Source organism: Balaenoptera acutorostrata, chromosome 13 (genome assembly GCF_949987535.1).
Source record: "Balaenoptera acutorostrata chromosome 13, mBalAcu1.1, whole genome shotgun sequence".
Classification (NCBI taxonomy): Eukaryota; Metazoa; Chordata; class Mammalia; order Artiodactyla; family Balaenopteridae; genus Balaenoptera; species Balaenoptera acutorostrata.
The window spans coordinates 27,953,481-27,977,167 of NC_080076.1; the positions used below are offsets into that span (position 1 = coordinate 27,953,481).

Below are 23,687 nucleotides of genomic sequence, written 5' to 3' on the forward strand. Positions count from 1 at the left end.
CGCGGCGCGGGGACCGCTCTTCATCGCGGTGCGCGGGCCTTTCACTATCGCGGCCCCTCCCGCTGCGGGGCACAGGCTCCAGACGCGCAGGCTCAGTACTCGTGGCTCACGGGCTTAGTTGCTCCGCGGCATGTGGGATCCTCCCAGACCAGGGCTCGAACCCGTGTCCCCTGCATTGGCAGGCAGACTCTCAACCACTGCGCCACCAGGGAAGCCCAGTTAGGTTGTTTATTTGAGATGTTGCTTGTTTCTTGAGGTAGGATTGTATTGCTATAAACTTCCGTCTTAGAACTGCTTTTGCTGCACCCCATAGGTTTTGGGTCGTCGTGTTTTCATTGTCATTTGTTTCTAGGTATTTTTTGATTTCCTCTTTGATTTCTTCAGTGATCTCTTGGTTATTTAGTCGCATATTGTTTAGCCTCCATGTGTTTGTATATTTTACAGTTTTTTTGTGTAATTGATATCTAGTCTCATAACATTGTTGTTGGAAAAGATACTTGATATGATTTCAATTTTCTTAAATTTACCAAGGCTTGATTTGTGACACAAGGTGTGATCTATCCTGGAGAATGTTCCATGCACACTTGAGAAGAAAGTGTATTCTGTTGTTTTTGGATGGAATGTCCTAAAAATATCAGTTAATCCATCTTGTTTAATGCGTCATTTAAATCTTGTGTTTCCTTATTTATTTTCATTTTGGATGATCTGTCCATTGGTGATAGTGGGGTGTTATTAAAGTCCCCTAGTATGATTATGTTACTGTCAGTTTCCCCTTTTATGGCTGTTAACATTTGCCTTTCATATTGAGGTACTCCTACATTGGGTGCATAAATATTTACAATTCCTATATCTTCTTCTTGGATTGATCCCTTGATCATTATGTAGTGTCCTTCTTTGTCTCTTGTAATAGTTTTTATTTTATAGTCTATTTTGTCTGATATGAGAATTACTACTCCAGTTTTCTTTTGATTTCCATTTGCATGGAATACATTTTTCCATCCCCTCACTTTCAGTCTGTATGTGTCCCTATGTCTGAAGTGGGTCTCTTGTAGACAGCATATATACGGGTCTTGTTTTTGTATCCATTCAGCCAGTGTATGTCTTTTGGTTGGAGCATTTAATCCATTTACATTTAAGGTAGTTATCGATATGTATGTTCCTATTACCATTTTCTTAATTGTTTTGGGTTTGTTATTGTAGGTCTTTTCCTTCTCTTGTGTTTCCTGCCAAGAGAAGTTCCTTTAGCATTTGTTATAGAGCTGGTTTGGTGGTGCTGAATTCTCTTAACTTTTTCTTGTCTGTAAAAGTTTAAATTTCTCCATTGAATCTGCATGAGATCCTTGCTGGGTAGAGTAATCCTGGTTATAAGTTTTTCCTTTTCACCACTTTAAGTATGTCCTACCACTCCCTTCTGGCTTGTAGAGTTTCTGCTGAAAGATCAGCTGTTAACCTTATGGGGATTCCCTTGTATGTTATTTGTTGTTTTCCCTTTGCTGCTTTTAATATTTTTTCCTTGTATTTAATTTTTGATAGTTTGATTAACATGTTTCTTGGCGTGTTTCTTCTTGGATTTATCCTGCATGGGACTCTGCGCTTCCTGGACTTGATTGACTATTTCCTTTCCCATATTAGGGAAGTTTTCAACTATAATTTCTTCAAATATTTTCTCAGTCCCTTTCTTTTTCTCTTCTTCTTCTGGAACCCCTATAATTCAAATGTTGTTGCATTTAATGTTGTCCCAGAAGTCTCTGAGACTGTCCTCAGTTCTTTTCATTCTTTTTTCTTTATTCAGCTCTGTGGTAGTTATTTCCACTATTTTATCTTCCAGGTCACTTATCCGTTCTTCTGCCTCAGTTATTATGCTATTGTTTCCTTCTAGAGAATTTTTAATTTCATTTATTGTGTTGTTCCTCACTGTTTGTTTGCTCTTTAATTCTCCTAAGTCCTTGTTAAATGTTTCTTGTATTTTCTCCATTCTATTTCCAAGATTTTGGATCATCTTTACTATCATTACTCTGAATTCTTTTTCAGGTAGACTGCCTATTTCTTCTTCATTTGTTTGGTCTGGTGGGTTTTTACCTTGCTCCTTCATCTGCTGGGTATTTCTCTGTCTTCTCATTTTGCTTAACTTATTGTGTTTGGGGTCTCCTTTTTGCAGCCTGCAAGTTCGTAGTTCCTGTTGTTTTTTGTGTCTGCCCCCAGTAGATAAGGTTGGTTCAGTGGGTTGTGTAGGCTTCCTTGTGGAGGGGACTGGTTGCCTGTGTTCTGGTGGATGAGGCTGGATCTTGTCTTTCTGGTGGGCAGGACCATGTCCAGTGGTGTGTTTTGGGATGTCTGTGAATTTATTATGATTTTAGGCAGACTCTCTGCTGATGGGTGGGGTTGTGTTCCTGTCTTTCTAGTTGTTTGGCATGGGGTGTCCAGCACTGGAGCTTACTGGTCATTGAGTGGAGCTGGGTCTTAGTGTTGAGATGGAGATCTCTGGGTGAACTCTCGCCGATTGATATTACGTGGGGCCGGGAGGTCTCTCTGGTGGTCCAATTTCCTGAACTCGGCTCTCCCACCTCAGAGGCACCAGCCTGACACCCGGCCAGAGCACCAAGATCCTGTCAGCCACATGGCTCAGAAGAAAAGGGAGAAAAAAAGGAAGGAAAGAAAAATAAAATAAATAAAGTTTTTAAAATAAAAAATATTATTAAAATAAAAATATTTTTAAGTAATTTAAAAAAAAAGAAGAAAGCAACCAAACTAATAAACAAATCCACCAATGATAACAAGCACTAAAAACGATACTAAGTTAAACATAAAAATCAGAAACTAGTCAGTCACATACAGCAAACCCGAAGTCTACAGTTGCTCCCAATGTCCACCACCTCAATTTTGGGATGATTCGTTGTCTAATCAGGCATTCCACAGATGCAGGGTACATCAACTGATTGTGAAGATTTAATCTGCTGCTCCTGAGGCTGCACAGAGAAATTTCCCTTTCTCTTTGTCTGCACAGCTCCTGGGTTTCAGCTTTGGATTTGGCCCTGCCTCTGCATGTAGGTCGCACTCTGGCATCTGTTCTTCACCCACACAGGAGGGGGTTAAAGGAGGGCTGATTAGGGGGCTCTGGCTCACTCAGGCCGGGGGAGAGAGGGGTATAGAATGCGGCACAAGCCTGCGGTGGCAGAGGCCAGTGTGACATTGCAACAGCCTGAGGTGCGCCATGTGTTCTCCTGGGGAAATTGTCCCTGGATCACGGGACCCTGGCAGTGGCGGGCTGCACAGGCTCCCAGGAGGGGAGGTGTGGATAGTGACCTGTGCTTGCACACAGGCTTCTTGGTGGCTGCAGCAGCCGCCTTAGCATTTCATGCCCATCTCTGGTGTCTGTGCTGATAGCTGTGGCTCACACCTGTCTCTGAAGCTCTTTTAGGCAGTGCCCTGAATCTCCTCTCCTCGTGCACCCTGAAACAACAGTCTCCTGACTCTTAGGAAGTTCCAGACTTTTTCCCGGACTCCCTCCTGGTTAGCTGTGGCGCACTAGCCCCTTCTGGCTGTGTCCACGCAGCCAACCCCTGTCCTCTCCCTGGGATCTGACCTCCAAATCCCGAGCCTCAGCTCCCAGCCCCCACCTGTCCCGGCGGGTGAGCACTGATTGGCCCCGATCCTCTTTGCAGGAATCTCTCTGCTTTGCCCTCTGCAGCCCTATTGCTGCACTCCCCTCCATGGCTCCAAAGCTTCCTCCAAGCCCACTCCCGTCTCCACCAGTGAAGGGGCTTCTTAGTGCATGGAAACTTTTCCTCTTTCACAGCTCCCTCCCAGAGGTGTAGGTCCCCTCCCTATTTTTTTGTCTCTGTTTTTTCTTTTTCCCTACCCAGCTACATGGGGAGTTTCTTGTCTTTGGGGAGGTCTGAGGTCTTCTGCCAGCATTCAGTAGGTGTTCTTTAGGAGTTGTTGCACATTTAGATGTATTTTTGTTGTATTTGTGGGGAGGAAGGTGATATCCACATCTTACTCCTCCGCCATCTTGAAGGTCCTCTCAATGGTGGATGCCATTTTTAAATTTTTTGACATTTACTTTACAATGTGCTTCAATTTATGTATATGTTCCAAGAGTTGAATTTAAGATTTTGATTTTATTTATTAAATTCAGTTTGTTACTTTTGTTTTTGAATCTTCTATCTCCTTAATAGCATTTTGTCTGTTTGATCTAATAATTACAAAGAAAGATTTGTTGAAATTTCCAATGTCGCTGGTAGATATTTAAATTTCTTACTGTAGAATGAACAATTTTTGCTGTATATAGTTTTAGGCTACGTTTTGAGATATAGAATTAGTATAACCTTCTGGTTAATTGAATCTTTATCACAATCCTATCTGATGCTATCTAGCTTTTAACTGATAAATTTAGTCATTTATGTTTATTATAACTATTAACATGTCTGTTTGTCCTGCTTTTACTATGTCTTTCTATTTTCTTTTTTGATTAACTGATTGGTTGTGTTTTTTTTTTCTTTTAGTGATTTGGAAATTATACACTCTTTCTGGTTTTTTTAGTGGTTACTATTGAAATTTTAGCATACATACTTACTGTGACAAGACCTAAATTTAACCACCATCTCTAATTCCCTCTTAGACAAATCAAGAACCTTAGAAATTTCTAATGGTAATAACCCTGCATCTAGGTTGCATGCCAATTTTGAAAGTAGAGTATTTTAGCTCTACTTTAAATTATTTTTAAATTCACATATTATATGCTCTTGTTTTGTAGAGTCATATTTGTTCAGATTTACCTACCTGTTTGCCAGTGTGTTTGCTTGCCAATTCTTCTTGCATCTAAGACCTCTTTTCTGGTGTCAATTTTCTTCTTCCTCCTGAAGTACTATGCTTTAGAAGTTCCTTTGGTTAAGTAAGGTCTATTGGTGGTAAACTCTGTTTTTGTTAATTTGAAAATTATTTTATTTCATTTTCATTCTTGAAAGAAATTTCAGGATACAGAATTCTAGATTGAGTTCTAATGCCCCCACCCCACAATATCCTCTGGCTTCTGTTAGTCCAATTGCCATCATCTGTCTTTTCTCTCTTGATGTTCTTAAGATCTCTGTCTTTGGCATTCTGATGATTCTCTTCAAAACGTCTAGGTGTGTCTGGGTTAGACAGAATGCCATGTTCTAAACCCATAAGTTCAGAATGTGGGTAGAGATGGAGAAGGTGTAGGAGAGAAGGCTAGAATGCCACGTTCTAAACCCATAAGTTCAGAATGTGGGTAGAGATGGAGAAGGTGTAGGAGAGAAGGTTAAATAAAGATCAAGTCCTGAAGAGGTAGTTAGTTTTTGTATTAAATTATAGATATTAATTACCTTTTATGTGATTGACCTTTTTTCCACAAGACAAATACAGGGTATTAATTTAGCATTCTAGTTAATTTGGTTCAGATGGAGAATTTACAATGTGCATAAGGAAATATGGTATTCAAAAAGGGTATGTGTATAGAGAAAAATGTTTGAGCTTTGGGCTAGTAAATTGGAATATGGATGATACCTACTTGGGAAGATTTCTTAGAGGAGGTATTTCTTGATCTAAGATTTAATGAGATAGGCAGTGGGAAGAAAAGTGACATTCCTTGAGGGTAGTAATGCAGACAACCCTAAATGTGGGGCTAAGGAGGCTGTTGAACATTACAAAGAAGTCCCAGCCAGGGGACCTACTGTAGGAGATGTGATCTGCTCCCCCAGGTGGTGATTTTGTGCCCCTTCACTGGCATCCAGCAGACCTTCCCTTGCAGCAACTGGCTGGATGAGAAGAAGGCAGATGGGCTGATCGAGAGGCAGCTCTACGAGATGGTGTCTCTCAGGAAGAAGAGGCTGAAAAGTAGGTGGAGGGGCCCAGAGCCAGCAAAGGCCAGGATGTCAAACCACTGGGCACTCCTTCTTCTCAATTCTCCTCTGGAAAGGAAGGGAAAGGGTCCCCCAGGGACCTCAGTTCTCCAAGGTACAGACCACACAGAGTTACAGACGTGGCATCAAGGCTCATACTCCAGCAGCCCCAAATCGTTAAGTTGCTGTGATGGGCTAGCTGTTAAACTGAATGGTTGAACACAGTGCACTCTGAATGTACTGGCCACAGGGTGGGTGGAGTCAACTCTTCCCCCAATTTAAAACATACTAATAGACTCTCACCATTAAAAGGAACATTAAGGCACACTCTTTCAAATAGCAAGGAATCCTTGACTTCCCAAATTGAGTATTTGTTATAATGGGTTTCTGAGAGTAGGACACACCTGTATACAATCTGCACTTCAGTCCTGATCACCTTTGATTTGCTTGTCTTCCCCACTGGTAGCTTGAAAATCTCTTCACTTTTGAAGTTTATGGTACAACTTGACCTGTCTCTGCAGAATTCCCATGGTCCCTGTGGGTCTGGACGACCGACTTGAAGAAAGCTGGTACCAACTCTCCTATCTTCATCCAGATTTATGGGCAGAAGGGGCGGACAGATGAGATTCTCCTGAATCCCAACAACAAGTGGTTCAAACCTGGAATAATTGAGAAATTTATGGTAGGAAGTGTGACAGAGTGGGAGGGAAGAAGGAGGAAGGGGTGTAAGACGCATTTGTCATGGGATTCTGGTTTTCTAAGCCAGGTTTGGATCAAGTTTGAAGACAAAAAGGTAAAATAGAGTCCCTAGACCCCTGCAAGGAATGCCACATTTAATGTACGGGCAATGTACTGATGGGGTGCAGTTTAGATCTGGCCCTTCATCTGAATCAAACAGTCCAGAACCAAGCATGGGAGAAGAAGCAAGTATGTAATGGCTTTGGACATTCAGGAGCCTGGTGACTTGGGGAATCATTGTAGAGCAGAGACCCTGAGCACAGTTAGTGTCAAACCAACCAATGTGGACTGAATTAGAGAGTGAGGAGCAAATTTAAAGGAAAGTATACATTTTGGAACATTTAAAAAGAAATTCAGCTTTAAATTTTCAGTATGTATATAAGCAGAGCAAGGCTTGTTTTGTTAACGGAAGTGCAGCTCTGACCTTTAGGTAAGAATAATTTGTAATTTGCAGCTCTCTTCTCAGAGCACCCCGTTGGCACTTCTATTATACCTTCAGTTCATTGCTCTTTATGTATTTGTCTTCCTGGCTAGACTTTGAGCCCCTAGGGAAAGGGCATGACCACTGTATTGATCTTTTTGTCTGTTTCAGTGCCCAGCAGAGTCCTGAGGCCGTGGGCCTGTGCTAATTTGCAGGGCTGCCATATGGATTTTGTAATTGAAAGCTTATTGCTTGGAAGATTTTATTTAGTCTGGATCCTACTGTGGGTCAGTTATTTTTGTTCAGTTTCACCAGCCCAGACTGAACCTTAGCTCTACATGGCTGTCTCTCCCTCATGTGCCATTGGTTAAAAGAGCACAAGAAGATAGAATATATGAGGGTGGTTTGAAGCAAACCCACCCTTGATGCTGAAGAAACAGCTCAAAGTGGGTACCCTCCTGGCAGGGGGTCAGCTATGAGGATAAACACATTTCACTTGGTTCTGTCCACTCAGACCTTGTTATCTCTCACCATAGATTGAGCTCCCAGACCTCGGCAGGTTTTATAAGATTCGGGCATGGCATAATAAAAGGAGTCCTGGTTCTGGATGGCATTTAGAAAGGGTGAGATGTACCATCTTGGGGGTTAGAAGGTGGTTGGGAGAGGAACCAAAATGGTCTCTTTCTAATGACCTTGTCTTGTTAGTTTGCCTTTATCTGTTGGGAGTGTGGGCGGGGAAGGGTTGTAGTGAGACCTAAATTTGGACACATGACACATGGACTTCCTGATGCGGACAGGACTTCCAAAGTAGACTAAGAAGTTGCTTAGGTTGCAGCAGACTTGCACTGTGTCCTAATTACCTGGCTGCTAGGCAACTGTGGGTCTCCAGAGGACCAGAGGGATAAATATTAATCTGGCACTCCATCTTCCACAAGAGTCATCCCTAGGGGACGGCCTTGTCCTCCTTGAGATGAACTAGCAGAACGGGAACCTCAAGGCATGGACGAATATCTCTGGTACACCCACTTGCTCACTCCAGGGCTTCATTCCAGATGACCCTGATGAACACTCTGACCAAGGACAAGTATAACTTCAACTGCAATCGCTGGCTGGATGCCAATGAGGATGACAATGAGATCGTTAGGGAAATGACTGCTGAGGGTCCAACAGTACGGAGGATAATGGGCAGTAAGTATTGACTGGCTCTCATCCTGGGGGAGGTAATGGAACTCTTACTTGGTGTGCCAATGGGTGTCTAGCCTATGAGCTGGTAGTCTTGTCCACTATGCATCATCAGGCTCCCTCTGAATGAGGAATGGGTTTAGAAGGTCCTAGACTCAAGACCGGCTTGTAGGAACCATCTCCAAGGCATGACGCTAAGGCTTTATGATGGGCATGGGTGACAATGGGGAGATTTCTGGGTCTTCAGGTTAGCTATGAGGGGATGAGAAGAATCCACACTGAACAATATTTCTCCAGGCACTCCCTGAAATTAAAAGAAACATCCACTTCGAATTATGCATAAGATGGTCCTCAAAAAGGAAGGCTGGATCTGGGTTCTTATAGCCACACTTGACTGCTCCCTTATGAATCCTCTATTTCTTTTTGCAACTAGTAGAAGAGAGCTGAGCTTTTAATCTGGAGTCTAGCATCCACATTCAAAGAGGGAAAAGGAGATCATTTTGCCTCTAGGTTATACCACCAGAGTGCTGGCAAATACACGGCACATGTCCTAACCTTTTCCCTTGGCAGACATTACTGAGTAATCACAGCATTCTCTCCCATTTAGTCTGAAATGAGCTTCATAGCCCTCAATATAGCACTGCAAGCAAACATTAGCAATTGATCAGAATTGGCACTTAATATAATTAACCTATTTTCTATCCTTGTGGCTGTGCTTAATTTTTTTAAATAGTAAAATAACATTGCAAAATTACAAAAAGTAAATTACAATGTCACCCATAGTTCCAGTAGTCCTTCTAAGTATTTGGATAGTGTCACTTCTCAGGCATTTGCACACCCAGTAGAAGCTCTGTATATATATTTTTAAACAATTTGAACAGAGTTAAATACACAAAAACATAGAAACCCCAAACAGCAAATATCTAAAAAGGGATCACCCTGTTAGTCTAATTAGGCAATGCTTGCAATTAGTACTATTTTATGATTCTTCTTCATTTTTAATTAAAATGGACTATGGAATTAATTAAAATGGACTAATTAAAATGGACTATGGAATATTTGTGTTCAAAGGTCCTTAAAATAGACTGATGCAGATAAGGAAACCGAGGAAGTTCTTGCCCTGTTTATACAGTTAGAGACAGAGTGAGACCTAGAACAAGATCTCCTGCCTCCTGGGTCAGCAAACTATACTCTGCCTTTTCACATTCAGCAGTATTTTCTTTGGCAACAAGGCTATCATCTCCCTGTAAATATGATAAATAACATATGATTCCTGCCCACCCCCCAATTAGGACTCCATGTAACATGTATCCCACCAAGGCAGAAACACACCCGCTGTTACCTGATCTGCCCTCTTTATGTGCCAGAATTGAGCCTGCAGGTATGAACAATTGAAGAGATGGTCCTGGGATCTAACTGCTTTCTAAATCCTTCTAACCAGTTCTCATAATTTTAGCCCCTCACTCCCTATTTCTAAAGTTACCTGGTGCTGTCATTCCTGAAACATTTTGCAACCTTACTTCTCAAATTTCACAGCTGATAGCTCTGATCAATTCTCTCTGGTCTGTAAAGTCAGGGGACCTCAAACTTCAGCATTGTCACCTGAAGGGCTTCTTAAAACACAGATTGCTGGGGCTCACCCACAGATTTTCTAATTCAGTAGGTCTGGGGTGGGGAGCTCAGGAATTTGTCCAACAAATTTCTAGGGGCTGTCAGTGCTCCTGGTGAGGACCCACTGTGCTAAGGCACTGTGAAAAGCACACTTCTCTAGCTGTGCTCCAGCTTCTGAAATTTGGTTGCTGTTGTCTATATTCATCCCTTTCCCTGAGCCTTATTGGTGAAAATTTTTTGTTTGGTTAAATCTTTAAAATACCTGTATGCTATCGTTTTAGTGAGATTTTTTTCAGAGAGAAAGCTGCCATTTTTACTTAAATGTCCAGGATGTTCTTTTACCTCCATCTCCTCCTTACCTTGACTGAAGCATGGCTCCCCTCCCCCCAAAGCCCAGTTTTCCGTCCTCACAACTGTGGGGCTAGCGGGAGGGGGCATTCTCCTGACCCCCTCTGCCCTTTCGGCCTTGAGGCTCACACCACCCACCATGTGGCCTCTGCCCCAGCTCATTTCCATCTTCTGTTCACTCTGGACATGTTCCTCTTTTGCAAGGTGCCCCCTGGTCATTCTCTAGACCCCTCAACTCCTACCATTGTTCTAGGACAGTGAACTAGTCTGCTTGGGCTGCCATAACAAAATACCACAGACTGGGGGGGCTGAAACAACATAAATTTATTTTCTCACAGTTCTGGAGGCTAGAAGCCCAAGATCAAGGTGTTGGCAGGTTGGCTTTCTCCTGAGACCTCTCTCCTTGCCTTGAAAATGACCATCTTCTCGCTGTGTCCTCACATGATCTTTCCCCTGTGTGTGTGCTCATGTCTATGTCCTAATCTCTTCTTATAAGGACATCAATCATATTGGATTAGGGCCCACACATACGACCTCATTTTACTTTATTTACTTCTTTAAAGATCCTACTTCCAAATACATTCTGAGGTACTGGGGGGTTATGACTTCAACATATGGATTTGGTGGGGGGGGGACACAATTCAGCCCATAACAGATAGTGTCTCTGAAAGTATGCTCAAGGTCCCATTTATATAAAAATTGCCTAGAGTGTTTGTTAAAATGAAGATCCCTGGGCCCAATCCCAGATATACTGACTAGGCTCTCTGAAGGCTATGCCTGGTAATCGGTACTTTTATCAAGCACACCAAATAATTTTTGCGCATATCAAAACCTGAGAGCTTTTTTTCTGCTTCCATCAACGTCCATGTGGAAAACCCACTCATCCACGTGCTGGTCCTCATCCACTTTGCTCACCTCCACCTCCCTCCCATGCAACCAGCCACTCCCCAGTACCTCACTTGGGCTCATCCCACAAAGCTGCTCCTCTGAACTCTGACTCAGTCCCCACCTCTGACTCAGGCTCCTGCCCTCCCAGGCCTCTCATGACCTTGATGACACTCACACCACCCTTGAACTTGAACGCCATCCAGTTCCTTCCTCCCCACATTTCTCCTGCTCTATCAAGGACTTGTGGGTGTGTGGAGGATGTATTTCAGGGACAAGCCGTTAAGAAATCATCCAGGGGAAAGAAAAAGTGGTCCTGAAATTGGGCAGGGTTCAGGTAGACTGCGGAGGAGGACATAAATTTAAGAAACACTCTGAAGGTGGAACTGGTAGGAGTTGAATGAATGCTGCAGACACAGGAGGGAGGTAAACTTCCTGCTGAGCAAGATGGGAGAAACTTTGTTCAGGCATTTGAGCTAGGTCTTCCATGGTAGGGATTTGATAGATAAGGAGAGATCACGGTGGGAGGGGCGGGGAGGAAAAGCATTTCTATAGGTTACATACAAAAACACCCTTGAAACATTTTAAACAGTGTATAAGATATGGGGCTATCATAGCTGTCTTTTGTTTGTTTTTGCCTTCTGTGATACTATTAAAGAACAACTGCAATTTAAAAAAATTCTCTAATGACTAGTATTGGATTGAAGTGAGATAAGCTGGGACCTGGCACCATTTACTGGAGTGTTTGAACCTCTAGCAACAGAATACAAAGAACCTATAAGGGACTAAAAATAACTGCAGTTGGGGGCAATTATAAGATACAAAAAGACCACAAACCAACTGCCATTCCTGAGGTACCCAGAACGAAAGCATAATCCCTGCACACAGCACCACCAAGGGTGTGGACAGACACCTAAGCCACCCCTCCAGCCTGACCCACCGATCCGCCCCCACCCTCACCCCATTTAAGGGACCAGCTCGCCCTCCTCAGAGAGCAAGCAAGGGCACCTCTTTCTTGTTTTCACTCCCTCGTGCTGTGGCACGAGTCCCAGTAAAGCTTTGCCTGAATTTCTCTTCTGGCCTCTTATCAATTTCTATTGATTAACGAGTTCAAGGACCCATGTCAGTGACAGAAGGGCTGTCTGTCCTGGCTATAAGGGCAGTTTAATGCCTTCTGGGGGTCCTTGACAGTACTTTGGAGCCCATATCAACTCTAATTTCTTTCCCCCAACTGTTCTTTCTGGCCCACATAAATTCCTCTTGTTCTTGGAACACTCCCATGTCCTCACTCACCTCTACAGGAACTCAAATCTCCTTTTCTGGTCTGGATGCTTCTTTGTAACAGTAAATAGAGCTGGTGGCAACATCTCACTTCCCCAGTTGGTACCAAGGTATACCAAGGTGTACCAAGGTATACCAAGTTATACCAAGGTATGATGTGCAGGGCTTCCTGAAAATCCCTTCAGTGGAGAGTCTTGGACTCATGTAAAATGAGTAAATACCAATTTAAAACCAATTCTCTAAGTTTGAAATTGTGTACTCCTAGTTTACTTAAAAAATAAGGGCCAGTCAAACAAGCAATTAACACCACATCTGAGAGCCAAGATGCCTTCAGGGGTGATTGCACTGATTAACACAGACCAGGAGACACAGACAAAGCACTCAACAGCCCACAACTTAATCTCCACCTTGCCTTTCCCTCAGGAGCTATGTGAGGTAGTAAAACCAATGAGATCTGCAGTCTCCACTGCATGCCCAGCAGAAGGGATTACATACCACTGATGAGTGGCAAGAGACCACTGGACTCAAGTGCTGAAAACTGTAACTTCTTGCTAATCAGGCTGAGCTGTAATTTTAAAATTAAAGTACAAGAGGCTCTAGTACTTACCCATCTGTTTAAAGTCTTTCACTGCCAATGGCTAATATAATTATTTTTAATTGTCCACAGACTTCTTGCCAGGAAGGTGCTTAGAACGTCAGTGGCAGGTGGGCTGGGAGTGGCCCCTAGAGAGAATTGGGACCCCTGACAATGTCCAGCCAATAGGACCTTCGAGCTCCTGAACAAAGGGGACTGGAATTCCCAGGCATAGAGATTTCTAAATTCCCTCATCAGCTTGCCTCTGGGAACGGCCTAATAGATACAGCCCAGAAAGGCAACACTGACCTTCATCAAAAGTCAGAATGAAGTGAGACTGGTGCCCTCCCTTCCCTTTTGTGCTTCCACGTTTCAGTACTAACTCCAGTTAACGCTCTTTGTTCCTCTTACTGTTAACACAGCCTATCATTGGGAGCTTAACACAAAAGCATCAGCTTCATTTATGCGAAGGCTAAAAGTTTAAAATATTTATCTTCTGAATTTTAACAGAGTTGATTGGAGAGGCAGCAGTGGTTGAATTTCAGGTGCTGTCCCTCTGAAGAGGCAGTGTTGGGGGCAGGAGACTCTTTACCAGCCCCATTCAGGCAGGTCTGTGGATAAGCAGTTATCCTTGACCTTTTCTTCTAACAAATGCTTTTGCTATAGACACTATGTATTCAGACCCACATATTTAAAGGTCAATTTTAATTTTCAGATGTCTTCATATCTCCAAATAAAAATGGGTATATAACTGAAAAATTAAATTAAACTTACTGGTGATTTGTCTCATTCCTCATGTACTTTATATTCATTTTAGATGGACCACCAATGAGTAGTGTCCATTTTTTAAAACATTTTTATTGACGTATTCATTTTCCATACAATTCATTTATTTAAAGTATTCAGTGGCTTTTAGTATATTGATAGAGTCATGTATCCATGACCACTATCAAATTCCAGACCATTTTCATTGCATACCCATACCCATTAGCACTCACACCCATTCCCCCACCTCACTCCTTATCTCTGTACTTACCCATCTGTTCAAACCAATAATCTATTTTTTGTCTCTATAGATTTGCTTGTTCTCGACATTTCATATAAATGGAATCACTTAATATATGACTCTTTGTATCTGTTTCTTTCACTTAGCATATGTTTTTAATGTCCATTCACCTTGTAGCATGCATCTGTATTTCATTTCTTTTAAATGCTGAATAATATTTCACTGTATGGATATACCACATTCAACTGTTAATGGACATTTGGGTTGTTTCTACTTTTTGGCTATTATGAATAATGTGGCTATGAATATTCATGTAAAGTTTTTGTGTGGACATATGTTTTCAGTTCTCTTGGATATATACCTATGAGCTGAATTGCTGGCTGTATGGTAATGCTGTTTTGAGTTTTGAGAAACTATCATACTATTTTTCAAACAGCTGCACCATTTTGCATTTCCATCAGCAATGTATGAGAGTTCCAATTTCTCTACATCCTTGCCAACACTTGTTATTCTTCTTTATTATTCTTTTTTGCTATTGTTTTGGCTATTCTGGGTTCCTTGAAATTCCATATGTATTTTAGAGATGGCTTGTCAATTTCTACAAAGAAATCATTTAAGATTGTGATGGACATTGCATTTTATCTGTAGATCAGTTTGGGAAGTATTGCCATCTTAACAATATTGTCTTCCAATCTGTGAACATCTTTAATTTCTTTCAACAGTTTTTTAGTTTTCAGAGCTTAAGTTTTTCACTTTCTTTTTTTACTGAAGTATAATTGACTTACAATGTTATATTTAGTTTCAGGTGTACAACATAATGATTCAATATTTGTATATATTGCAAAGTGATCACCACAGTAAGTCTAGTTAAAATCCATCACAACACGTTGTTACATAATTTTTTTCTTGTAATGAGAACTTTTAAGATCTACTGTATTAGCATTTTCAAATATGCAATATAGTATTATTAACCATATTTGCCATGCTGTACATTACAACTCCATGAGTTATTAATTGGTTTTCACTTGTTTTTTTAAAATTTATTCATAACTATTTTATTCTTTTTGATGCTATTTTGAATGGAAATGTTTCCTTAATTTTATTTTCAGATTGTTCATTGAAAGGTAATAGAAATACAGTTGATTCTGTTATATTGATCTTGTACTCCACAACTTTGCTGAACTGTTATTAGTTCTAATAGTTTTTAGTGAATTCCTTATGATTTTCAATATACAAGATCATGTCATCCATGAAGAGAGATAGTTTTACTTCTTTCCAATCTGGATACCTAATTGCCTTGGCTAAAACCTCCATTACCATGTTGAATAGAAGTGGTGGGAGCAGAGATCCTTGTCTTGTTCCTGATCTTAGGGGGAAAGCATCCACTCTTCCACCATTAAATATGATGTCAGCTGTGGGTATTTCATAGATGACTTTTATGGGTTGATGAAGTTCCCTTTTATTCTTAGTTTGCTGATTTTTCATCAAGAAAGAGTGTTGAATTTTGTCAAATGCTTTTTCTGAGCCTATTGAAATGATCATGTGATTTTTGTTTTTTTATTCTGTTGATATGATATATTACATTACTTGATTTTCAGAAATTTAACTTGTATCCCTGGGATAGATCCTACCTTGCCATGGTGTATAGTTCTTTTTTATGGGGCTGGATTTGTTTTGCTAATATTTTTTTGAGGATTTTTGCATCTGTATTCATAACATTGGTCTGTAGTTTTCTTTTCTTGTGGTATCTTTGTCTGGTTTTGGAGCAGGGATATGCTAGCCTCACAAAATGAGTTCGGAAGTATTTCCTTCTACTTTATTTGAGAAGAATTGGTATTAATTCTTCTTTACATGTTTGGTAAAATTCAGTAGTGAAGACATCTAGGCCTGGGTTTTTCTTCATGTGTAGTTTTCTGAATTCTGATTCAATCTTTTACTTGTTATAAATTTATTCCTATTGTCTATTTCTTCTTGAGCCATCCTTTTACTCTCAACCTATTTGTGTCTGAATGTAAAGTGTGTCTCTTCCATATATCAGATAGTTAGATGCATTATTTATTCTGCCAATCTCTGTGTAATAAGGAGTATGACTTCTTTTTCATATTTGACTGCTGACAGCTTTCCAGTTACACCAGTAGCTTTCTGCCTCATGTCTGGGCAATTTGGTAAGAAAGCCTGGATGCTCCCTTCCTTCACACTTGTGGAAAGTTCAAGCCATACAAGGACCCATGTGAAGAAACTCTCACCCCTTAACCACCATAAAATGTCAAACCAGTCATCCCTCTCTGCTGTCTCCAGCCATTTTTGGACCTGCTTGAGGGCCTATCATGCTCTCCACAGAACTCCTCATTATGTGAATAATCATTTTATATTCACTCTTGGTACATGCGTGGTATCATCAGCCTTGATAGCTGAGCAAATTTGGAGTAGGGAGACCCATCCTGTCTCTGCAGGATTACCACCATATTTTGCCTTTTGATTGAAATATTTAGTCCATTTACATTTAATGTAACTACTAATAAGGCAGGATTTATGTCTGCCATTTTGCTATTTGCTTTCTATATATCTTGTCTTTTTTGTTGTTTCTTTATTCTTCTTTCTTTTGTGGTAAATAGATATTTTCTAGAATACCATTTTAGTTCCCTTGTTTCTTTTAATATATATACATATATATATATGTATATATAGAGAGAGTTATTTTCTTAGTAGGAAGAATTACACTTAGGGAATTATACCAGGGAATTACAATTAACATCTTAACTTATAACATTCTAGTTCAGATTAATACCAACTTAATTTCAATAATATACAAAAACTCTGCTCCAGTGTAGGTTTGTTTCTTTTCACTTCCTTTGTGCTATATTGCCATACAGATTATATCTTTGTACATTATAAACCCACCAATGCAGTTTTATATTTATTGCTTTATGCAGTTGTCTTTTATATAAGATTTGAGAGGAAAAGAGTTACAAACAAAAATTAAAGTATACTGTCTATATATTTACCTAAGTCATTGCTTTTCCTGGTTCTCTTTATGTCTTTGGGTGTGTTCAAGTTACTGTCTAATGTCCAATGTGAAGGACTCCCTTTAGTATTTCTTGTAGAGCAGGTCTGATGGTGATGAATTCTTTTATTTTTGTTTATCTGGGAATGCCTTAATATTCCCTTCATTTAAAAAATAGACTTTTTAGAGCAGTTTTAGGTTCAGAGCAAAATCCCTCTGCTTCACTGACTGCTGCTTCTCATCTGAGTTGCTGGCTTCTCTGGGCTTGACCTCTAATGTTGCTATCCCTCTATAGTCCTTGTCTGCATCCTCTCCATAGGGGATCCCATCTGGTCCTGTGACTTTCAATGGAATCTATATGCCTATGATAAACAAAGTCAGGTCAACACTCCTGACCCTCCACACACATATTCAACTGCCATCTTGACCTCTTTTTATGATCATCTAATAAACATCTCAAATTTATAATGAACAAACAACCATTGATTTTTATCTCCAAACCCATCATTCTCCCCAAGTGTCCCTACGTCTTGTTGCCAACACTATTCACCTAGTTGCCCAAGCCAGAAACCCAGGAATCATCCCTGGTTCCTCTCTTTCCCTCAATTACCTATCCAGTCCATCACCAAGTACTGTTGTTTGTACCTCAAAAATATATCTCTAATCTACCAACTTCTCTCCATCTCCACTGGACCCCCAGTCCTAGGCATCCTCCTCTCTTTTCTAGACTACTGTAATTATTCCACTAACTGGCCTCTCTGATTCACTCTTTCTTCCCCTACCATCAGTTCTCCACATGGCAGCCAAATGCTCTTTAAAACATAGATCAGACTAAGTTACTTCCTTGCTTAAAGTCCTTTAAAGGCTTCCTGTTGTATTAAAAACAAAAACACAAAGGAAGCCACGTCTTACCTTGACCTGTCACACATCACCGGTGTTAACCCTGTCCACCTCTGGGCCTCATTTCATCCCCTCCTTCTCCCTCCACTCCAGCCATATTGGCCTTCTCTCTGCTCCTGAAACATAACTGCTCATCTCCACATTGGGGCTTCACACTTACCAGCACCCTCTTCTCTCACTGTGCCTGTGGCTGGCTCCTATCACCAACATTTTAGTCCAAGCCTTGCCTCCTTGCAGTAAGCTTTTCTGTATCTCTAAATCATCTTCACCCCCTTACTGCACACTTCCCTACTTCCATCACACCCTATGGCATCACTCCATTATACTATATCTTTGTTACAGATACAACTCAGAAATTTTCCTGTTCATGATTTACGATTTTACTGTCCATCTCTCCTCTCCACTCTTCCATTCTCAACTTTCATATAAGTGCCATTGAACAGGAGTCTGTTTGTCTTGCTCACTGCTGAATCCCTGCACCTATAATAATGCCTGCCACTTACTAGGCTTCAGTAAACAGATATTGGGCAAAGGAATGAATGAATGAATGAATTTCACTTTTAGCTTAGGAAGTAAGGCCTTATGTGCCAGATGCAGGTTTGCCTGCTCCACTGTACATTTTCAACATGGGAAGAAGATGCTGCCCTTCCCACAGCAGCTGCACTTTGTGCCTTTCTGTCTGCTTCTCTTCCTGGCATGTCCATAGCACTGGGGAGTTCTGAAGAGAAGGGAAGGCTCAGTTCTGGTTCAAAAGAAAAGTTATCTTACTTTTCTTAAGAAGACAGGACTCATGAATTGGAGGACAACCTAAGGCAAAAAGTCTACTGGGTTGGATGGAATCAAGTGCCAAAATGTTTGAATTAGACCCGTGGTCCCCAAACACTGCCAACTCCACCAGAGTCCCCTGTGGGAGCTTGTAAATAATGCAGTTTTAGGGGTCCCACTCTGGAAACTAAGACTTGGGAAGTCTGAGGTGGTGCTCAGGAATCTGAATTCTTATAAAAGTTTCCCATGGGATTCTGACAATTAGCCAGGATTGGGAACCTCTGGTCTGTCTGGGACAAGGGATTTGCAGATGAGCTGGCCCTTGACTGGTGTGAGGCAGCTGGCAGAATGAGCAAGGTCAGCCCAGATGAGAGCCGGGGGGAGAAGGGGAGGCAGTGCTCAGAGGTGGGGAGCAGCAGGGCCAGTGCTGGGAGCAGGGGGCTGCCAGCCAGTTGTGTCCCTCTCTCTGCCTGCCAGTGGTCCGGTACCGCGTGACAGTGTGCACTGGGGAACTTGAAGGTGCGGGAACGGATGCCAACGTCTACCTCTGCCTTTTTGGTGACGTGGGGGACACGGGGGAGCGGCTGCTCTACAACTGCAGGAATAACACCGACCTGTTTGAGAAGGGCAACGTAAGTTGCAGCAGTGAACCTCCCTCAGCCCCGCCCCACCCCTTCCCATTCCCTTGTCTTCCCTGCTCTAAGTAGAGCTGATCGCTGGTACTGGTGCCTCGGCCAACAGAGAAGCTGTCTCTGGGTGCGGGAACAGGGAACTACATGCATGACAGCCACCAAGCTCCTAAGACTGGGAGCTGGAGAGCCATCTTAGAGAGGTCACGGTCCCCTTCCCACACCTTAGCTTTGAGAAGAAGGCAGAGCAGGAAGACACTTGGGGTGGGCAGGGAAGGAAGCTGGGCACCTTATGTATGGACTGAAGGTCCCAGGCATGCAGAAAGCTGGGACACCTGAAGGAACATTGCTTCTCCACTAGGCATGACCACTGGAGACAACTTGTTCATTTCCTTTTTGAAAGAGAAATCTGGAAAGACGCTAAACATGGAAGTGGGAGAACTGGGTTCTATTCCTAGCCTCATTACAAACATGCTGGATGTTCCCTTTGGTTTCCCCAACCATCACCTGGATTTACTGGGGAGGCTGTGTGAAACAATGGGGAAAGAGTCAGGAGGATCAGGGCCAGAGCCCCCATTCTCTGAGCCTCAGTTTCCTTGCATCTGAAATGGGGGAAAGGATGCCTACCTGTGGCTGGCTGTTGTGAGGATTAGAGATGACAGATATACTGCCTGCCAGCAGACCTGACCCTCAGCACACAGTAGGTGCTCAGTTAAGAGTCATAGTTCAATAATGTGAGACCCAAGTTTGCTCATCAGGTGAAGAGATTTGGTAAGCCTTGGTCCTCTCCTTCCTCTGCCACCTCTTCCTTAGCAAGGGCAGGGCAAGCCCTGGAATTCAAGTGGAGGTCTTTCTCCACCCTTTCCTACTCTTTTCTTTCTACATCTTCTGATTCCTTCTTTCATGAATCCCACCCTCAAGTTCCTGTTCCCAGAGGGCCCCAGGTACACTTGTGTAGACTTGGCAACTCTGCAGCCCCTGCTGCATTCCTGCTGCTTCACTGGCAGGCAAAACTGTGAAATTAATAAGACTACTCATCCCCCTAATCATTCCCTTTCTCAAAAGGGAGCCAGTGTCCTTCTGCAGCAAGGAGCCAGAGGAGATTAACCAAGGAATTAATTCATGATAAATGGTTAGTGGCTGATAACAGCTTAATATGTTAATCCTCCTAGGGGATTTGCCTTTTAAAAGGACATCACAGGGAATGGCCATCGTTTATCCAAAAATACAGACCTCAGTTGTTGAGAACTTGACATCAAACATAGTCCAGTGGGAGAAATTGAGGGAGAGGTGCAATCTGTTCCTTATGGGTAGCCCCTGGCCCACCTGTGAAAGACCAATAGCCCAACCCATTGGCTATGGCTTTTAGGATTTCTGGGCCTGTGTCTTCCCTTGGTGTTTGGGTCCCAGGGGAGCCACCATCTAACTGGCCTTGCTGTCTTCCTCACAAAGGCCGATGAGTTCACCATTGAGTCCGTCACCGTGCGGAAGGTAAGGCGGGTGAGGATCAGACACGACGGCAAAGGCAGCGGCAGTGGCTGGTTCCTGGAGCGGGTGCTGGTGAGAGAGGAGGGGCAGCCCGAGAGCGACAATGTGGAGTTCCCTTGTCTCAGGTACATGAGTCCTGTCTGTTTTGATTTTCTCCAGCTTAGGTTATGGGCCTTAGTTTTGGGAAGACTCAGCCTATTCCAGGTGCAGGGAACAAAATAGTAGCTTAAGGATATAGCCGGTGCAAAAAAAGAGGTGGCCCTGCTGGTGGCACTTAGACCTGGTCCTCATATCCCCGTTGCCCCCAACGGGGGGGGCAATCTGGTGCTACTAAGTCTATTAATTACCAAAATGTTGGCATTTTTCAATGATAAAATATGACAGCTTCAGACTTTAACTGAGAGTTACCTCAGAGGCTTTGTTACATGCTGAACTAAACTTTTGAATTAGAGGTGGTTTTTTTCCCCATTTGGATGGCCTTCTACCATAGATTTTCCCTTTTAATATCTTGTCAAGATATTTTACTTTGTTTTCATTTCCTTACCCCAGCTTACTAGTGAGGTAAAGTTTCTTTTCTCTTTTGCCTTAAGCATTTGGATTTCTTTCACAGCCAGTTTGGGCTCTATCAGACGTTCCTGATAGAGACATTTCTATAATGAGGAGCAATACCAGCGTTTTTTGTGCTGTCTGGTTGGCCATTCCCATTCGCCCGTAGCAATGTCTGGGAGGTGCATGCTTAACTGGAGCTTTGGATCAACTAGGCTCTGCAAATCCCAGGCCCAAGCTGAGTCTTGCACCTATGGACGAGGTGCTGCATGTCCAAGGTCACTTCCTTAGGGCTGGCCCGGGCTTCTTGCTTAAGGACAGCCCTCCTTGGAGTGGGTGGGGGCAGGTTGCCTAACAGCCCAGCAGCGAATGCATTGCTCTTTCTCTACCAGGCACACAGGCGCATTCGTGCACATATGTGCATGCAGACACTTTTACTACAGCTGATTTGCTTACCACCACACCAGCCCAGGAAGAGCAGTTTCCCAGCTATGGAGGGCCACTGGGGCAATCCCAGGGCACAATGATTGTGAAATGTTTTGTCCATGACAAAGGCATCTACAGTCTTCAAAGTATGGCCACTGTTAGTATTAAGAGGATTACATTGGAAAGATAGGTAATGAGGCAGGCAGTTCCAAGTCAGTGGCACTAATAGACAGAAAGAGGCTCCAAGTAAGGGTTGGGGAGCCAGGGAAGGCTTCCCAAGAGAGGCAGAACAGGACCTGGGCCTGGAAGGAAGATTGGAGAGTGAATGGATGGTGAAGAGAAGGGAGGGTGGGTCATCCAGGCTGGAGAAGTGGTGAGAGGCAAGGGACTGAGGAGGTGGTTCACAGAGGTTGGTGAGGGCTGCCTGGCACATGGGGAGGGAGCACGAAGAAGGAGGGGGTGGGAGAGTTCTGGTCTCTCTTCAACACTGACCCGTTTGCTCCCTGCTGGACCCAGAGGCTGCCTGGCTGGGATGCTGGATGGAGCAGTCTTCCTTGTTTTATTCCCATCCACTCAAAAGATATTTATGAAGCATTTATATACGCTTGCTCCCTGTCCTCATGAAGTTTGTTGTCTGGAGGGGAACTAAACAATAAGCAAACGAATACACTAAGAAAGCCACAATTGCTAACTTTGAGGAGTGGGCTGGAGGAAACGCACAGTGGTGGCAGCAGCTGCTGGAGAGGCCGCACTGAGATGGAGAGGGTGGGTCAGAGATGGAGAAGATGGGTGGGTCTGTCTTCATGGGGACATTTAGGCTGACTTCTTGCAGGATGAAAAAGAGAGTGCCAGGGGAAAGAGCTTGAGGGTTCTAGAACTCCAATGAGACCAAAGCAGGTGGACAAGGGAGAAAGCCACCCGGTGGGGTCAGAGGTGGGCAGAGGCCCATATCAGGAGGGCTTGGTGGGGCTCTTCCATTTTAGGTGGTTCCCTCTGGGTCCTGTGTGGAGGACAGGTGGTAGGGAGTCCAGAGAGGAAACAGAATGGCAGGAGGTGTTGTGGGGTCCATGACGGTATGTATTAGTTTGCTAGGGCTGCTGTAACAACATACCACAAACTGAGTGGCTTAAACAACAGAATTTTGCTTCACAGTTCTGGAGGCCAGAAGTCCAAACTCAAGGTGTCAGCAGGACCATGCTCCCCTGAAGGAGCTCTGAACAGGGTCTGCTCCATGCCTCTCAGCTTGTAACCGCAGGTGTTCCTGGGCTTGTAGATGGCCGTCTTCTCTCTCTGTCTTCACATTGTCTTCCCTCTGTATGTGTCTGTCTCTGTGTCCAGATTTCTAATTTTTATAAGGATATCAGTCATTTTAGATGAGGGCCCACCTTAATGACCTCATTTTAACTCAGTTACCTCTGTGAGGACACTATTTCCAAATAAAGTCACATTCTGAGGTACTAAGGTTAAGGCTTCAGCAGATCTTTTCTTGGTGGGGGGGACACAATTCAGCCCGTAACTTGGCAGCCTGGCCCCAGGTGGTGGCAGCGAAGGTGGGGGCAAGGGCTACACCACAGGTGGATCCTGGAGGTGGAGTTCATAGGACCTGCCACTAAGAGAGAGGAGAATTGGAGACCCCAGGTCTCTGCCTTCAGTAGGTGGGCAGAGGTAACCCTCTCTACTGAAATGGGAAGCCTGGGGAGCAAGGGCTGAGGGTTGGGGATGGGTGGACTCTGCAGGTCCAGTGGGGCCATGTTAGTTTTGAGATGCTTGTGCATCAAGTAGGCAGAGTCAGGCCTTGAGAAATAAATTCAGGAAATGAGAGCATAGAGATGGAATTTAAAGTCAGGGAAATGGAGAGGATCCTTTAGGGAGAGTGTGGATAAAGAAAATGAGGACTGAGCCCTGGGACAGGTAAGGAAGAAGAGGGGGAATGTGAAAAGGGGATGAGGAAGAAGTCTGAGTGTCCACACTGCCTGAATTGCCACGAGCGTGGTGCAAGGGCCGGGAATCTGGCCACCTACC

At 43.1% G+C, this 23,687-nt stretch overlaps 1 protein-coding gene across 2 annotated transcripts in view; it reads left to right on the forward strand.

Moving 5' to 3' along the window:
* The window catches only part of LOXHD1 (lipoxygenase homology PLAT domains 1), a 227,425-nt gene that overhangs the window by 86,405 nt on the left and 117,333 nt on the right, over positions 1-23,687 (forward strand). For both annotated transcript variants that reach the window (XM_057526953.1, XM_007197197.2), the window contains exons 9-14: positions 5,721-5,856; positions 6,383-6,543; positions 7,557-7,643; positions 8,073-8,208; positions 19,054-19,208; positions 20,658-20,818. In XM_057526953.1, the coding sequence (XP_057382936.1) occupies positions 5,721-5,856; positions 6,383-6,543; positions 7,557-7,643; positions 8,073-8,208; positions 19,054-19,208; positions 20,658-20,818 (836 nt within the window). The remainder of the gene's footprint in view (positions 1-5,720; positions 5,857-6,382; positions 6,544-7,556; positions 7,644-8,072; positions 8,209-19,053; positions 19,209-20,657; positions 20,819-23,687) is intronic.